At 37.8% G+C, this 18813-nt stretch overlaps 1 protein-coding gene across 2 annotated transcripts in view; it reads right to left on the bottom strand.

The window, feature by feature from the left end:
• Positions 1-18431, bottom strand: part of WDR47 (WD repeat domain 47) — a 54919-nt gene extending 36488 nt beyond the window's left edge. Inside the window, exons 1-3 of one of the 2 annotated variants that reach the window (XM_004388044.1) lie at positions 18064-18431; positions 6573-6739; positions 2832-2915 (exon numbers count right to left, since the gene is read on the bottom strand). In XM_004388044.1, the coding sequence (XP_004388101.1) occupies positions 2832-2915; positions 6573-6730 (242 nt within the window). In that variant the 5' untranslated portion in view covers positions 6731-6739; positions 18064-18431. The remainder of the gene's footprint in view (positions 1-2831; positions 2916-6572; positions 6740-18063) is intronic. The other variant, XM_023742185.1, reaches the window with a different exon arrangement.
• Positions 18432-18813: the final 382 nt, after the last annotated feature.

The raw sequence follows: 18813 nt of genomic DNA, 5'->3' as shown, positions 1-18813 counted from the left end.
CTGAAGGGGTAAGAGGAAATGGAACTGTAAAAGAAAAAAGAAAAAAAAAAAAACCGTTGCCATCAAGTCGTTTCCGACTCATAGCAGCCCTACAGGACAGAGTAGAACTGCCCCATAGGGTTTCCAAAGAGCAGCTGGTGGATTCGAACTACCGACCTTTTGCTTAGCAGCCTAACGCTTAACCACTGGGCAACAAGGGTTCTAAAAAGTCACAAAATAACTATAAAATCAAAACTTTTTAACAGGGATTTCTCAGGGTGTGGGGAAGGAAAGCAAATAGTCTGCTTGACCTAAGAACCAAAAAATTTTTGATGCCTTTAAGCACTTTAAAGAAATAGTGTTTCCAAGGGTTGAAAGAAAAAATAATGAACTTTTAGTCATTCTTTCAACCATTTTTGTAACAGAAAATGTGTCCAATAAAACAAAATTCCTGCTTTCAAGAAGAGGGTAGTCTAATAAATTAGATAAAATCAGTGTAGGGTTCAGGAAGGTCTCAAAGAAGTGCAAAACCAATTCTATCAAAAGGGGTGAGAAGTAAACAGAAAGACTTACAAGGACTGGCTGTTTGAAAGTCCAAAGATGGTGAAAGGAAGAGTATTCCAGATAAACAAAAAATGTACAAAAGCAAAGAGACATTCAAATAGCATAGTATGAATACAGAATAAACATATATATATGAGGTTCCTCTTCTGTTAATGGTGCAGTAACGTATCTGGCTGATCTTTCTGCAGATAACAATTAAAACCAAGGATAAAATATTTAAAAAACAACTATTTGAAAGCACTAGAGAGCAACCAAAAGCTGGCAAAAACTTGAGGGGAGTGAATCATTGAAAAAAGAGATGTTCAGGGGATGAGATTCAAAAGCATAAGGCTTTCCAGCTGATGGCACACTACAGTTCACACAGTGTGAGCTAAAACTCAACTGGAAAACTGCCATTTTATAGGCTTGAAGAGTCAGCAAAACATTTGGGAGTACTGGAGCAGGTGGGAGGTGGAGGGGAAAGGTCAAAAAAAGGAGGGAGCCATAGTGATAAATACACCAAAGTTTATTGTATAAACTTTGCCCAAATTCTTGACTAGACCCTAAATTGTGAAGAAGCAAGGGAGACTCCCAGGGGCCCCATGAAAACAGCAGATGGAAGGCTAAAAATATGAGCAGGGATTTCAGCTGGTGTCCACTGTGGTCCACTATGGAGGAGACAGAGTTTGCATTTTAAATCTAGCTAGTTAACTATTTGCTAGAATAAAAATCAACACTTTTCAAAGGAAAATAACAGAATCCAGAGTCTCTACAATGGATCCACAACATGCAGAATACATTAAAGAACGACTGGACATGTAGAGAAACATAAAAATGTGACTCATAGTTAAAAGAAAGGCAGTCAATAGAAACTGAGCCTAAAATGCCCTACGTGTTAGGATTAGCAAACAAGGACTATAACACAGCTACTATAAATATGTTCAAGGACTTAAAGAAAAATATGCTTACAGTGAATGAACAGATGGGAAAACAGCAGAAAAATAGAAATTATAAAAAAGAACATGAAGAAAATTCTGAAACTGAAAAATATAATATCTGAAATGAGAAATTCACTGTTTACCAACAGTTAGTGGAAGAAGAAAGGGTTAGTGAACATGGAGGTAAATCAATAGTAATAATCCAGTTTAAAGAATACAGAGAAAATAATTACTTTAAAAAAATGAACAGACCCTCAGTCCTATGTGACAATTCAGTCTGCTCCCTCGCAGGTATTTTCTTAAGTGTGCTATGCTCACTTTTTTATAGCAACATGTGGAAGAGGACTGGCATGGTGGCGCCTGTGAGGATGCCTCGTGGGGTGGGGGGGCATGGCCGGCGCACATTATTTGCGCAAAAATACAGTAATTGGAGTCCCAGAAGGAAAAGATCAAGGCACAGGAAATATATGAGGAAATAATGGTCAAAAACTTCTCAAATATGATGAAAAACATAATCCTACAGATCCAAACCCAAGCAAGAAAAATACAAAGATACCAAACTTCTTGCTGTATGCCACTGTGTCAATTCTGACTCATAGCAATCTTATAGGACAGAGTAGAACCGCCCCATAAGGTTTCCTAGGCTCTAATCTTTATGGGAGCAGATCACCAGCTCTTTTCTCCCGTGGAGCCACTAATGGGTTTGAACCACCAACCTTTCAGTTAGCAGCCAAGAGCTGTAACCATTGTGCTACCACAGCTGCTGGTATCACACTTAAGCACATCATAAACTGCTAAAAACCAACAATAAAGTGAAAATCTTACAAGCACCTGAGGGAAAAATTAAATATTACATACAGCAGAATAAGGACACAAATGAGAGCCGACCTCTCATTAGAAACAACAGAGGGCAGAAACAATGAATAGAATGACATCTTTGTAAATCTTCGTATTATTAGGAAGAAACAGCTGCTTCAGATATGGCCCTTGGGACATTTTGAATATTAGCACTGTTGACTAAGTAGGTTTGCATATCAGATTTTCAACTAACTGAAGTACATTTCCCTTGTCCTCTAGAAGTACTCCAAATCAATGGGACTGAATGTACTGTTTTCTTGAAAAAGCTAAGTCTTGGTTTTAAATTTTTGTTTATTGTTTTGTTTTGCTAAGCTGCTACAAATGATACCAAAAAAACCCGTTGCTGTCAAGTCAATTCCTTCTCGTAGAGACCCTACAGGACAGTGCAGACTGCCCCACAGGTTTCCAAGGAGCAGCTGGAGAATTCAAACTGCTGACCTTCTGGTTAGCAGAAAAGCTCTTAACCACTGCACCATCAGGGCTCCACCCCAAAAACTTCAGATAAAATCTTACCTTTTTTTGTCAAATTTTTCCATACATTCCAGAGGCTGAATGAACTGAAGAACTTCATCCCACTGGCCATCAAGAATTAGCTGCCTACATAAAGAAAAACCCAGGTGTGTTATCAAACTTGGGCTACACTAGTTAAAAGCAGAAAAAGTGACAAGACAGTGTTAAAATGACAGAAAGCAGGTAATGAGATTAACATTTTACTGGGTCCTTCAAACACTAAAATAAAACAATTTTTTCACAACTTATTTGAAACCACATATACTATGTGAGAATTAATTAATTGGTGAATATGCAACCACTCCACATACTAACATATATGTGGTTTTTCGATCTATGTAAAGACATTGGATTAAGCCTAAAAGTTCCTGTATTTCCCTATTCATCTTATAGTTTTAAAGCTATTAAGTATTATTTAAGAGTCAATGTATGGATATGTTCCACTCTTTCTAAATCAGTGGTTCTAAATAGGAGGTGATTCTGCCCCCTCAAGGGATATCTGGCAATGTCTGGAGACATTTTTGGTTGTCACAACTCTGGGGGGAGCTGCTACCTAGTAGATAGCCAGGGATGCTACTAAACATCCTACAATGTATAGGACAACCCCCCACAACAAAGAATTACCTGGCCCAAAATGGTGCCAATATTGAGAATCCCTGCCCTAAACTGTGAATTCTACATTTTTGAGGCATTTGACTTTAAAATTCACACTCTGAGAATAAAAACAGCAAGGCATGAGATCAGACTTCATCCTGCTTCAGGGATCCTACAGGAACTTCCAAAAGTTATAAGGCATTCATATCTCTCTTCTGTTACAACAGCAATTTCCTTACTTGTAAATTTCTTAGAACAGTAAAATTAAAAAAAGGGGAGAGGTGAGCAGGAGAACCTACATAGGACTGCTAACTTTTTATTTTGCAAAGAAGCAGTATTACCATATTTGTACGAAAATAGTGCATGTGATATTTGCGTAAAATACAGTAATAAAAACAATCACAACATACTATTATAATTATTTTATAAAATGACATATTAATATTTTAAAAGTTGGAAGGATACAATTTCAAAGGGCAGCCCTTTAAAATAAATACATTTAGTTTAATGAAAAACTTACTATTATTTATGTTCTACATCCCAGTTTGGTGAGTAGTGTCTAGGATCTTAAAAAGTTTGCTAGAGGCCATCTAAGATACAACTATTAAGTCTCTACTCGTCTGGGGAGCAGAAGACAAAGAAGGAAACCAAAGACTCAGAGAAGAAACTAGTTTACAGGATTAACAGTCTACATGATCCACAGCCTCATCTACCCTGAGACCAGATCAGGGCCACAGTAGGTGGATCCTGACAGAACAGGAGAAAAATGTGGAACAGAACTGAAATTCTTAAAAAATCCAGACTTACTGGACCAGCTGAAACTGGAGGATTCCTCAAGACTACTGCCCTGAGATATTCTTTAAACCTTGAACCGAAACTATTCCCTAAGGTCACCTTTTAGCTAAATAAAAGTGGCTTATAAAATAAAGATTATAACCCGTGAATACCGCACTCCTTTAAAAAGTCATCTAAATGAGACCAAATGGTCAATAATTACTATGAAAAGGTGAGGGGCAGGGAAATTAGATTACTGGCAATGGAACAACCAGAACGAAATTAATGAGAATGTTAACACATTGTGAAAAATGTAATCAACATCACTGAATAATTTGTGTAGCTATTGTAAAATGGAAAACTAATTTGCTGTGTAAACTCTCATTAAAAACACAATATTAAAAAAAAATTTACCATTCTATAATTCTTTGCACTTCATCTCAGACCAGTAAAACATCATCACAAACCAATAGCCCCCTAAACACAAAAATCTATTGCTGTCGAGTCAATTCCGACTCAGCAACACAACAGGACACAGCAGAACTGCCCCATAGGGTTTCCAAGGCTGTTAACCTTTACGGAAGCAGACTGCCACATCTTTCTCCTGCGGAGCGGCTGGTGGGTTCAAACTGCTGAACTTTCAGTTAGTAGCTGAGGGCTTAACCACTGCACCACCAGGGCTCCTAAACAGACTCCTAGATGGGGGCATCTGAGAGTCACTACAAAATCCCAGGTGTAGCAATGCTTAAAAGACAGGGCCAAAAGAATACTGTTTCAGTACTGGTTCCTGACTACACCACTAACTAAGGTTTCTGGGGCTGGAGGATGTATGACATTCAAAACACAAAACACAGGGATGTCAATGAATTTAAATAAATTCCCTTAACATAATCAAGCTTAACAAAAAAAACTTTTCTTGTTAGTTAGGAACACTTCATTACTTAAGGCTTTCCAAGTCACAAAATGCCACATGTCCGAAAATCTGTTCTCCTTGTCAAAGATATGTAGTATCATACAAGCATAGACTACATTTATGCTTAGAAATTTGAGTTTTTCTTTTTCCATCCAATTTAAGTTAGGATATATTTAGCTTTCCATTTTGGCAAGCATGTTAATTCCCTTTGATTCTGCAATTCCACATCTAAGAATTTGTCCTAAGGAAATAATCCAAAATACAGAAAAATTCTCAGTTATAAAAGATGCTCAGTAGAGCATTATATTTAAGAGAAGTTGAAAATAATTTAATTATGTAAAAATAGGGGAGCCATGAAGAAATTAAGTAAATTTCTAAAAAGATTTTTTAAGCGTGGAGAATCCTTCTGATGTTAATAAACAAAGCAGGATACTAAATTATAGATTCAATAGAATCGCTGTTATTTTTCACGTGCACACAGACAAAAAAATTGCCATCAGTAAGTGTGCTTGAGTGGTGGGGTGATTTTTCTTTTCTTTATTTTCTATAATTTATTTTCAAAGTTTCTATAGTGAATATGTTTCTATAATAAGTATGTTTTATTTCTATGGCCAAAAAATGGTTTTTCAGAAATGTTTTGTCTTGCAGGAGTCTCTGACTCTTAGTATCTTTTTTCGTGCCACAGTCACAATAGACTTGTGACTCTTGTGTCGGGTTTTTTTTTTTTAATATTATGTAATGATAATTTATTTCACTTCAGGTAGCTGAAAGCACAACAAATTGTCCAGTCACTTAATCAAAGGCATTTTGGAGCTACAGCAGACCTTAGCGATCATTTATTTTGCACATGAGGAATCTTCAAGTTATACAGCATTGAGTGGCAGTCCAGTGCTCTTTCCACTCTACCAGGTCCACTTTCTAATTTTCTTTTCTTTTTTTAAATAGTTTTATTTTGGTGAAAATATATATAAAACATTTGCTAATTCAACATTTTTTTACATGTACAATTCAGTGACATTATGTCCATTACGTTGTACAACCATCCATTTCCAAATTATTCCACCACCATCAGCAGAAACTCAGTGCCCCCTAAGCAAAGATTTCTCCTTTCCCCCTCCCTCTCGTTCCTGGCAGCCACTAATAAACTTTGGTCTCTATACATTTGCCTATTTCACATAAGTAGGTTCACACAATATTTGTCGTTTTGCAACATGGATGAATCTTGAACACATTGCACTAAGTGAAATAAGTTAGACTCTTGTTTTTTTTAAACGGGCCTCTGGATCTTACTACTGAAAACATTCTTCTGTAGATGTTCCATTATAAAAAGAAAAGTTTTAAAAATTACACTTATATATCTTTTCATGATTATAAAGTTCTATCTGCATTCTGCTTACTACCTTATTAATACTTAACACTTCTTTGAGGGAGCTACAAATCTCATAGTATTAATGGAATCATACCTCAGGAAAAGCATATCATCTGAAAATAGGCCATTTATGACTCCACTTTCCTTCTCAAGGGCCAACATACTAATGTGAAGCTTCTTTGAATTCAGGAAGTCCAAAATTAACTTAATGATTTCAACTTCTTTTACATTCACTGTTTCTTCAGCCGTCATGTTGATAGCCTAAGTATTAAACAGAACAACAACAAAAAAAGTTAGTCCTATTGTTTTGTTTCTAAGTTTAACTGCCTGGAAACTACACATGACTGGTGTCTCGGGAATTTTTAGAATACATATTTTGAAATGAAATGAATTTAATATTTATCAAAACCAAGTCATTCTTTAAGGTGTGATAAAGGTATGGCTATGATTTTTTTAAAGCTCTATTCTTTGGAGATACATATTGGAATAGTTACAAATAAAATGATATAAAGTCTGATTTGCTTCAGAATAATCCAAGAAGACAACGTAAGGGAAAAGGTAAAGATGAAACAAGAATAATCATGACTATTGAGTGGAGTAATGGATAAACAGAGGTTCATTATATTATTCTGACTACTCATATATGTTTGAAATTTTCTAAAGAGTATTTTTAAAAATCATTAATAATCAAACCATGTTTAGCTATACATTGTCCTAATACATTCATTCAATAAGCACTTACTAACTTTTCTTGTGATAGGCACTGTCCTATACTCTGGAGTCATATGCAGGAGACACTGGCCCTGTCCTTAAGAAGCTTATAGTCTAGCAGGAACATCTAAGTGATGACCCTGTACTTTGGAGCCAAACAAAGCAAGGCTAGTTAAAATCTGCAACTTTAAGTCATATTGGTACTATCAACCTAAACATCAATGATTTCAATACTCTAAAAGTCTTTCTGACTCTAACCTCTAAGTTTGTGGTGGTACAATTTAGCACGTAAGTTATGAATTCATGAAGACTTAGAACTGGGAGGGATTCTGAAGATCATTAGGACAACATCCTCATTTTACAGATGAGGTCATACAAGTTAAATGGTCTAAGTTGTTGCAGTTTTCAAACGTTAAGGCTCAGAGCAATGCAAAAGGCTATCATGCTAGTCGACAAGCTGCAAAGAAACCTCATCAGATGGCATTTACTTTGGTGTACTCAAAATTGAAGGTCTACTTTTCAACCTTGATACACAACAATAAGGATTCACCAGCCTCAGGAAAACAGACAAATCATAAACCTCTCTCCCATCAGGCCAGCCACCCATTTCCTCATGCTTTAGATTTCCCTTGACAGCTTCTGAGCTGCCTACCCTCTCTCTGTTCATGGACTTTATCCTAAACAGAGTACACTAAAATTAATGAATTTTCCACACACTAAATTTTAATTACACTTGTCTTCTGAGATTACTCCTAGGGTACACTGATAAGGGATTTTAGTATTCCCCAAAATATTCAGGTAATTTTTACTATCAAAAGAACAGTTTTCACTAATTTAACCCTCAGAAAAATAATCTTATTCCCCTCCATCTCCAAGTTCTTAGAAGGTACTTCACTTATACCACCAGGTACCAACCATCAACTTAGTGGCAGAATTCAGACTATAATTTTCTAATGCTCAATTCAATATACCCAATAATATTAAACATTTTATAAGCATCATAGTATTCAACATTCAATCTAAATACTAGCTAAAATATTAAGTAACTATGGAGTGGAATCTAGGGTTATAGTCCTATTTAAATCATAAATACAAGTTTAATACTGCAGCCATTTCTGGTAGTAAAGCTGAAGAGAAGAAGAAACATATTCTCACAAATACGTACTTTACACTGACTTTACATTTAAAATTTGAAAAGGTACCAGAAAATATATCCTAATTAATCTAGAATTTATTCAGGTTTAAAAAAAAAACTAATTAAAAAAGACAAGTATTAATACTGTACTAGAAATTCCCAGTAGAAAAGTATGTATTTTAATCACTCAATCCAGAATTTTAACTTATAAACTTCACCGTTGCTAGATACAATACAATACAAACATAGGCACGTCCTTGATGACTGTATCTTAGAATTACTCTGTATTACTGAAACATTTATAACCAAACCAAACGACTCATAGTGACCCTACAGGACAGAGTAGAACTGCCCCATAGGGTTTCCAAGGAGCGGCTGGTGGATTCAAACTGCTGACCTTTTGGTTAGCAGCCACAGCTGTTAACTACTGCGCCACCAGGGCTTCCAAAATCCTAGGTATATAATTTAGAAATGATATATACTATATACACATTTTAAAAGATAACACATAAAAACATATAATTCATGAACTTTTTTTAAATCTCCCTAAACTATTCATCACTACAAAGTTAGAATTTTTTGTCCAATTCAGAGAGTAGAACTCAATAAATGCTTCCTCCTTACTCGAAAAAGCTATAGACTAATAAGATTCAAACTAGCTTAGGGACTACTAAAATTATCTTTTAAAATGAGATGCGCAGGACATAGCATATGTTCAATAAATGTTAGCTGAATTAACATGAAACACAAAAATCAACAAAGAAATGTCTCTACAAGAGCACAAAATAGGCGTCTTTGTTTCCAACTATTCTAAAAGCCATTCAAAAGGACAGAGTTCTGATCCTTCAGTCCAACTACTTAGCCAAAGCCAACTCTAACAGCATCTTTTGACAGACAGCAATCTGCCAGCCCATGGTATATGTGAACAAACACTTATTCACCATGCAGAATTTATGCGGGGCCAACAGCAGGGTTTATGCCACTGAAAATAAAAGACAAAATGGAAAAAAACTCAGAGTGGCTCACTGTTTCCATCTTAAATGACAGGTTTAACTCTAAGGAAAAAAAAATCACAAAAACTTAACTCTCTGGAGTTTCCTTTAAGAAATAAATTTTTTACTTATAGCCCACATCTGGACTAGGTGAGATGAAGAAACAACAGTTTTTTAAAAAAAAAAAAGGATATCTGGAAACCAGCTGGAAGGTGGTTAGTATTTTAGTACTTAGATACAATTAACACCTACAGAAATGAAATTCCAGATGGGGCCTCTACGTGGACTCCCACTAATTACTATCTTAGTGAAACAACATTAGAAGAATGTATTAAATAACAAGAAAAAATATTTTTAGAAATAATGTTCACTGTTAGATGAAAGGTAAAATGTTAACAACAGGAAAGAAAATAGAAATACACTGACTTCTATGTATTATTTTTGTACACAGATACGGGAAAAGTTTCATGAAAATAAAATCAGTGGCAGCTTTCCAACCAAGTATAAATAGATATGATTTAAGTGTTCTTTTGCAACAAGGTTACTTACTTGAAATACAGATTAGGAAGGAAGAAAAACATGCAAGGCTAAGAACAAGTCAGAAGTATAAGGTTAAGGGAATTTAGGGCAGAGCCATCATAAATTTTATAGTTATAAAAAAAGTGCTTAAGAAAGACTCCATTAATCCCCAACCCCACCCCACACAATAAGAACTGCTCCCTTTAATCTTCCAAGTATCACAGAGTGCCTAACACTGAACCATAATGCTTTCCAATTCCAGCTTACAGGCAAAAATGCAGACAAAGAGATGAAGTATTGTGAAGTTTTTAATAAAATATCAAACTGCAACACAGGACTTCTGCACTTCTGCCTGTTAAAAAAGTGGAGAAAATTTTGCTATCTTTTGATAAAATGGTATTCCAAAAACTGATGTTGTTAACAGTTCATTTAATTGTAAATATCTGATCCTTCAAGAATACAGATGTGATGTTGCAAGTCACTTAACCTCTATGGGCCTCAATTTCTTCATACGTTATGTAAGAGGGTTAATGTGACTTATTTCTATGATAGCCCTTCAAGGTTTCTAATTTGCTTAAATTCACATTTCAAATTCAATAACAGAAAGTAAATGTTCTTAGGGTTCAGGGGAGAATATCAAGTCTGGGATAATCAGAAGTCTCCAGTCTATAAGGTCAGTTTAATAAGAGGGAAGAAAACAGATTTGTTTTCGATTATTAAAGCAAACAACAAAAGAAAAGCCCTTCTAACTGCAAACCTCTGTCATGTCTGCTAATCAGATAACGTGTGTGACTTGGATGTAGCATGTGTCACTTCTTATTGTTGACATCTGTTCTCTATTCATCAATTATTTTAGTTTACCTTCTGGAACTGTGAATGATTTTTGGCCTAAAGAAACAAATTATGGTTAAAACAAGTGCAGCTTTATATCACCATAAAAACAAAAAAATCAGCTACATAAACTATATGTTACGTATATGCATAAAACATCTCTGGGGAAAAAGACACACACACAAGAAATTGGTAATAATGGTTGTGTCCAAGAATAGGAATAGGAAGAAGACTTTTCACTATATAACCTTTTTTACCTTCTGAATTTTGTACCATGTGTAAAAAATACTAAAATTTTTAAAAATGAGACATAAGTAACTAATTTCCAATTGCAAATTACTTGCCTTTTGTGTTAAGAAGCTATGATCCTGAATTTCTGCTTAGTGAAGCTTTATGTCACTGCACTAATCCTGAAAGGAATTGGTAAACTAATTTATGTAATGAAGTAATAGCATTTTAAACAGAATGATTTGTATTTTTTTCCATAACCTGAGACCTCTTCTCAAATCTGATTCAAATATTATTTCAATTTTTCTTTATTATATTAAAGTATTCGTATGCTTTCTATATTTAAATCAACAAATATTTTAAAACATATTAATTACTGAAGTACTAAAAATTTACAAGATAAACAAAAACTATTTTTGACCCAGGTTGCTTAATTAAGCCACATAACCCAGACACTGTAAAGGAAAAAATTATCAGATCTGACACCAAGAATGTAAAACGTAAACCTTCCATTCAAAACAAGTTGCCATAAACAAAGTTAAAATACTAGTCACAAACTAGAATTAAATATTGACAACATACACAGAAATGGTTACATTCTAGAACATATAAATAGCATCTTCAAATTGACACCAAAAAAAAAAAAATCCAGTGGAAAAACGCACAAAGAATAGAAACACAATTCACAGAAGAACAATAAATGACCAATACATTTATAAAAAGATACTCAACCACATTAATGGTATTAAAATAAGATACGATTTATGGCCTACCAGTTTTGGAAAAATTAAAACGACCTTATAATCTCTAGTGTTGGCAAGAGTGTGTGTAAGTGCCATTTCACACAACTATTGTTAAGAATGTAAAGTGGGACAGTATTTTTGATAGAGAATTTGACAGCATGAAATTTTTACCTATGAAAAACTTAAATGTATATACGCTTAGACTCACCAATTCCAATTCTACTTCTAGGAACCTATCCTGCAAAAATAGTTGCAAATGTACATAAATGTACACACATAAAGTTGTTCCCTGAAGATATGTTTGTAATACAGAAAAATTAGAAGTAAACTAAATGTCCATCAACATAGAATAGTTAGCTTATGGTAAATTCATACTGTAGCTTACCAATGTAGTGATGTAGGTTTACTCATCCTAAAATGGAAAAGTCCCAGAAAGCACATCATATAACAATATAGCTATCCATAAATATTTGCTGGATGAATGGATTTATAAAATAGGCTCATTGATTTACAAAAGAAGGGAGGGTCATGATATTTCTCTGTCTAAATAAATACACAAAAGTCTGGAAAGATACATACCAAACTATTAACTGTGCTTACCTCTGAAGAGAGGAATAGAATTGGGATGGGGGGTGGGGATCTAGGAAGGGAAAAAGTTGAAGGGAGACGTTTTTTGTTCTCTATCCTTGGAAACCCTACGAGGCAGTGCAACTCTGTCCTATAGGGTCGCTATAAGTCGGAATTGACTCGATGGTAACAAGTTTGGTTTTCAGTTTGTGTTAACTATGGTTTACAAGCAATATATATTCATACACTACTTGTATGTATAATCAGGCAAAGAAAAAAACTATGAAAATGCAAACACACACATAATTTATAGAATTATATCTCAAAGGTTCTCTCTCCTATATGAAGGTACCAACTAGAGTAGAATCCCAAAGATAGGATTACCTGCTATATTTACAATGCAAAAACTACCAAGTACTGTTCTGGGATCTTTACATATATGGTTTAATTTGATCTTTACAAAAACCCTATGAGACAGGCAATTTCATCCCCATTTTACAGATGAAGACACTAAGGCTTAGTGAGGTTAAGACATTAACCCACTATATATCTCACTAGCAGCTGAATGCTTCCTTCAGAAGAGTGTCAGGAGATAAACCCTGACATCAGCAGCCATGTCAACACCAACAATGTAATCTTTAAAAAGTGCCCTACTGAACAGGGTAGTAAAAAAAAAAATAGAGCAAAGAAAGACATATACAGACACAGACACACAGACACACACTGACATATATACACACACACACACACACACACACACACACACACACACAAGGTTTTGTTGTTGTTAGGTACCATTAAGTCCACTCCAACTCATAGTGACCCTATGTACAACAGAAGGAAACACTGCCCGGTCATGTGCCATCTTCATAATTGTTGCTATGTTTGAAGCCATTGTCGCAGCCACTGTGTCAATTACATATATATATATATACTATATATATACCTTTAGATCAACTCTTCATTAGTTTCTTAAACATCTGGGCAAACAGAACTCTTCAACTCTTCATTAGTTTCTTATACATCTGGTCTCTCTTGTCTTGGTAGTCAGACACGGGAATTGTCTCCCTTCCTACCCCCCTCACCTCTGTAATTCATATCCTAAGCTTGGTAGCAATGAAAATTAAAATTTCTGGCTGTGAAAGAGAGACAGAAATACAGACAGAGAGGACAAAAGGACAGAGAGAGACAGGACAGGTAGAGAAAGAGACACAGAGACACAGAAAGAGACAGAAAAAGAGAGGGAAGAAAGGAGGGAATTTCTATACCCCTTCAAGGCACCTGTGGAAGGCAGTCTCAACGATGGTCACCAATGAGCCTCCTGATGTTCACACCCTAGTGTACTCCCCGCCTTGAGTGTAGGCTGGATTTAGTGACTCACTTCTACCCAATAGAGTACAGCAGAAGTAGTGGGATGTCACTTGTTATAAACTGACTGCAGTGTCATCTTGAGTACAAGGGTGTGCTCTCTCTCTCACACCACTCACTCTGGAGGAAATCAGCTGCCATGCCACGAATCAGCCATGTGGAGAGATCCAAGTGGTGAGGAACTGAGGAAAGCCTCCAGTCAACAGCCAGTGAGAACTGAAGCCCTCAGTCCAACAGCCCACAAGGAGCAGAGGTCCAAGTCATTCAGCTTGGAAGCAGGTCATTCCCCAATCGAGTCTTCTGGTAAGACTACAGCTTCTGTGACAGCTTGACTGCAATCTCATGAGAGACCCTGAGTTACAGGCACACAGCTAAGCCATGCCCAGATTCCAGACACACAGAAACTGTGAGACAATAAATATTTGTTATTTAAAGCCAATAAATTTTGAGGTAATTTGTCATGCTGCAACAGATAATATAGAACCCCTTTGATTGTTTGACAAGTATAAAAAGCTTTTTTCTAATATTGAATTGAAATCTACTTTCTTCTAACTTTCATGTAGTTTTGTCTGCAGGGGCAGCATACTACAAGTCTGTTAGGTTAAAAACTTTCACACATTTGAATCAGACAATAATCATCTCTTCCTCTACTTCCTTCATAAAACATCACTTCCAGATCCCCCACCACTCTGGTCATCCTCCTCTCAACATTTGTTAATCTCCCTTTTAAAGCACCTAAAATAGAACATAATATTCTAGGTGGGGTCTGATTAGCAATTATATTCAGTGAAACTAACGTTCCCCATGATGTAGCCACTTTACAAAGAATGCACCTAAAGTTGCTTTATATCATCTATTCTGTGAAATACTGCTTTTGCACTTCCCAGAATTTCACTTCCTGTTTGCTTTTTTTAATTTCTAAATTGGATCCAACCTATTTCCAAGTTTACAAAACAATCCAAAAAAAATTAAACTAAAAATGGACATTTAGACTTTAATTTTAGCTGAGTGCCATAAAATTTTCTCAAAGATTTTACATACGGTTCCATTTTCTTTTTCAGTACATTAAGAGTCACAAAGCATGGTACACAGCCATAGAAAAAACATTATTTGAACTAAATAATACAAAAATTTTACATCATTTTTCATGTAGTACTAATTTTAAAACAGCCATATAACCTAAGTGGAAATAAAAAAAAAAAATAGTTCTACTAATTAAGTCTTCCCTTCAAATTCAAATCAAACAAAACTCCCAAACTGGCTTCCAGTCTTTCAGTGACATACATTAAAAAGGCAAGTTCTGGCATGAATCCTACTAAGAAGTATTTAAGCAGCTCCTAACCAAGCAGGATCTCATGCCTGAACCTGCCTTTTCCACACTAAAGTAACAAGCCACCGAATTCTTTCACTCCTTTCATTTTATCCGTATTTTATAAACCATATTTCTAGTTCTTCCATTCTTTCAACAAATATTTATTAAGAACCTATGTGTAAAGCATTATATTGCCACTATGGGGGGGGAGGGGTAAGAATGACAGACCATGGGTCCTGCCCAGAAGGAGCCTACAGTCCAACAAGAGACATTAACACCTGTATAAAAGTAATATACATAAAATATAAATATAAAATAAAGAGTGCCATAACAGAATTACAAATAAAGTGTCATGCAAGTTCAGAGGGGTAATGAGGTTTCCTGCTAAAGATGGCTTTGAAGGATTATTAATATCCTACTATGCAGAGATAGGAAGGGAAAGGTACTAACACAGAAAAATAAGTGCAGAGCCAAAAATGGAATGACCTGGTCTAGCTGACTCAAATTTCATGACCTTTTCACTGTAACATTCCGACTTTTACACAGGTAAAAACAAGAGGGGATAATTAGGATTCAAGTAATCTTAAACCTAACGTCAAAGTTTTAGAGATTGGAACTCAACTTACTTCCTATAAGTCAGAATCAACTCGACGACAATGAGTTTATACAGTGATTTGCCATTCATTAGAGGAGTAAGTCTAAGGCAATGTTTCTTAAACTTTTCTCAAGTGCAGAAGAAACCATCCCCAGGGAGCCCTTAGGCATAAAATTTCTCTGAAGTCTTTGAATTTTACCTTAGAAATCAGTGTGAATATTGCATTCTCCATATCATCTTTTTGTGGTTTAATACAAAAGCAATACTTTCTACCAAAGTCTTCCAAGTGCAACTGACGACAACTCCATAAGTGTGTGCCATGTTATGTGACTACAGGTTTATCTCTTTCCACATTGCAGCATACCTCCAAGAGTGCAAATATTCCAATTTGAAAAGCACAGATAGAGGGGATAAAGATATTTCTTGATTATTCAAGAACCAATGATCCATACTGAGCATCATTTAGCACCAAATGTAACTCAACTCAAACTTACTGACCATAGCCTTATTTTCTATAATATGAGAACATCCCGTTGAAAGCAGGAATGCAACCCTAACCCACATATAGGGAGGAAACACCCTTTTCTCTCTGTTACCCACAGTAATCAAGAACCTCTGCAAGGAATAAGGATATACCTCAATAGTCCATCAGTTTTTAAGGCCATTGTAAGAAATAAGGCCCTCGGCCTAGAAATGCTAAATAGATTATACAGAAATTTTTAATTATTCTTGTCAATGCGCCCTTTTATTAAAAACTAATCAACAGATGCCTTAAATTTTTTTCCAAAGCACTTTCAAATGCATTATTTTATTTAACTTCAGAGTCTCTTCCCAGACTAAATCAATAGCAGGTATTATGCTCCTTTTACAGATCAAGAAATCAGAGTGGGTCTTCCAAGAATGTAATCAGTAGCAAAGGGAAGCTTAAATACAGGCAATTTGCTTTCCAGCTTACTGATCTACTAAGAAAAACTGCAATTCTTTTCGTACTTATTTTGAAGTGTTTCTCAAACTGCAGCATCTATCAAGCATATCTACATGCTGTCCACTCACTAAGTAACTAATAAACTTGATTTCACAAACAGAAAAAGAGGCTGAACACAATTATGTAACTAGGCACATAGGATAGTACCCCTGTTTTCTTATGATACATTCCTAGTACTGGCTTTTATAAAAAAGAAAGCACTAGAAGTGGGAGGGTGTGAGATAACCACGCGTTAACATCCCTTCACAAAAAAAATTACATATTCATAATGGCAACCAAATTCAACTGTTTTTTTACCTAACACTATGCTGTACTGTTATCAATTGCTTGTCTTTTTTCCATCACTGTATAATAATTTTTCTTTCCGATTGGAAGCAATCCTCTCCTCCAAACTAAGGTAAAATTATTCATTGTATCTTTCTCCTAAATAAGACCTCCAGAATATACCATATAAAGGGAAACGGGCTCTTAAGCATTTCTCCTTTCCAGTAAAATTTCAATGCTGTTTACACATGCCAGCATTGAAAACAAAAACATTCTACTTGGATTTACTGCGAAAAAAAATTATAGCATATTAAAAACCTACATGTTAATTTCCATGCCATTAACTTCTTTAAGCATTCTATGAAGTCTACAACAAAGGGAGGAAAATAGGTGTTAGGATCACAACCGACGAATCAGGGTGGAACAAAGACTTCTCCTTTCATTACGCAGAGAGAACCAAGTTGCCAAAAACGCTCCCCTTAGATACAACGCGTGGTTACAGACTGCACGCATGGGTACTGAGAAGAAAAATCATCTGGTCAATTGCTGTCCCTGCATACCCCCGCCCCTTTTGCCCAAGGCCTCACCCCAGAGCTAGAGAGCCAGTCTCTCTCTCCCCAATAAGAGTAAACCGCTTAACCCTACAACCTCCCGTCTCTTCTACGCAAGCGCCCCCGGCACAACACCCTTTCAAAATCCAGTCGCTGCTCCTCTCCCCCGACAGCGCCCAGACCCCAAAAGCCTGCTCATATTGACCACTGACGTAAGAAAGGCCAACCGCGGCCCCTACGGGGCTGCCCCACGCCGACGCTCAGCTCCGGGCCCCGCAGCTCGCTCCTCTTCTCCCAGGCAAGGCATGCCCAGAAAGGCACGGGAGTGCGCTCCTCAGTTCTCCCACGGACTCGCAGAGGGGCGAAGAAGAAACAATCAGCATAGTCAGCCCCCTCTCGCCTCTCAGCAGCAGTGAGATGGGCACGAGCCCTGCTTTCGCTTACTGCTCATGGTCGGGCAGTGCCAGGGCGAGGGGCGTCGCTCTGCCCCCAGAGCCGCGCTGGTAATAGGGAGAAGGTGTGGTCCGGGAGCGGCGGGCTCAGATCGTGGCCCGGCAGTTCCCAGATCCTTATCCGGCGGCTCCGGGGCCTCACCTATGACCCCCGTCCGCACCCAGTCAGCACCCAAATCTACCCAAGACCATTCTCCGGGGCTGCGAACGCAGCCCTCGGGGCCGCTGGGGTCCAAGCCCTGTCAGCTGGTGACAGGTGGTGACGGGTGGCCATGGCAACCCGAGGTGTGCAGCGCGGCCCGACCCCGCCTCCGCCTCTCGGAGGAACTCACCTGAGGGCTCCGGTCGAGCCCGGAGAAGCGGCAGAGGAGAAAGCGGCTAAGAGGCCGGCGACCGGGGCCCAAAAGCGGTAGGCTCTGGGCTGTGGTGGGAGTGCGAGGGCGGTGGTCTGGGCTTGGCGTCAGTCTTCCCTCCTGCCGCCCGCGCGTCAATCCATCAGTTCGTCAGTCCGTCCTTCCTCCCGCCCGCCCCTCCCAGGCCGGCAGCCGCTCAGCTCAGCCTCTTGCAGACTGCGGTTGTCAAGCGGTGCTGGAGCCGAGCTCTAGCCACGAGCCGCAGCCAATCGCGGCACTTCCCTAAGACGCCTCAGGACCCCGCCGTGCAGGGCGGCCAGGCCCGTGCCTGAGCTGAAGGAACAGTCCTCTGGGCGGGGCCAAACAGGGAGCGGGCGGGGCGAAACCGCGGGCGGGCGGGGCCAAACCACCCGCGGCGAGGGGGTTACTGGCCTGGAGGGAACCCCGGGCCGGCGCTCCTAGGACCCACGGGACTCAGAGGGAAAAACCGGTGGGGCAATTGCGTGAGAGATCAGCAGCTAGAACGCAGACCCAAAGTCGGCCGGTGACCCTGTGTCCCGAAATAGCGTGGAAGGCCTTGTCGCCTTCGATTGGAGAAGTTGCCTGCGTATTAGAATTGACTCTTAATATTCCTCGATAACTTGTTAATAAAAACTAATGAAACAAATCTTGCCTCCTCCCCGTCTCTCTCTGCTTTCCCAGACCGCCCTTCCTCCCAGATAATTCCTG

This window comes from Trichechus manatus, unplaced genomic scaffold (genome assembly GCF_000243295.1).
Source record: "Trichechus manatus latirostris isolate Lorelei unplaced genomic scaffold, TriManLat1.0 scaffold00204, whole genome shotgun sequence".
NCBI classification, from domain to species: domain Eukaryota; kingdom Metazoa; phylum Chordata; class Mammalia; order Sirenia; family Trichechidae; genus Trichechus; species Trichechus manatus.
This window is presented reverse-complemented; position numbering and strand designations above follow the sequence as displayed.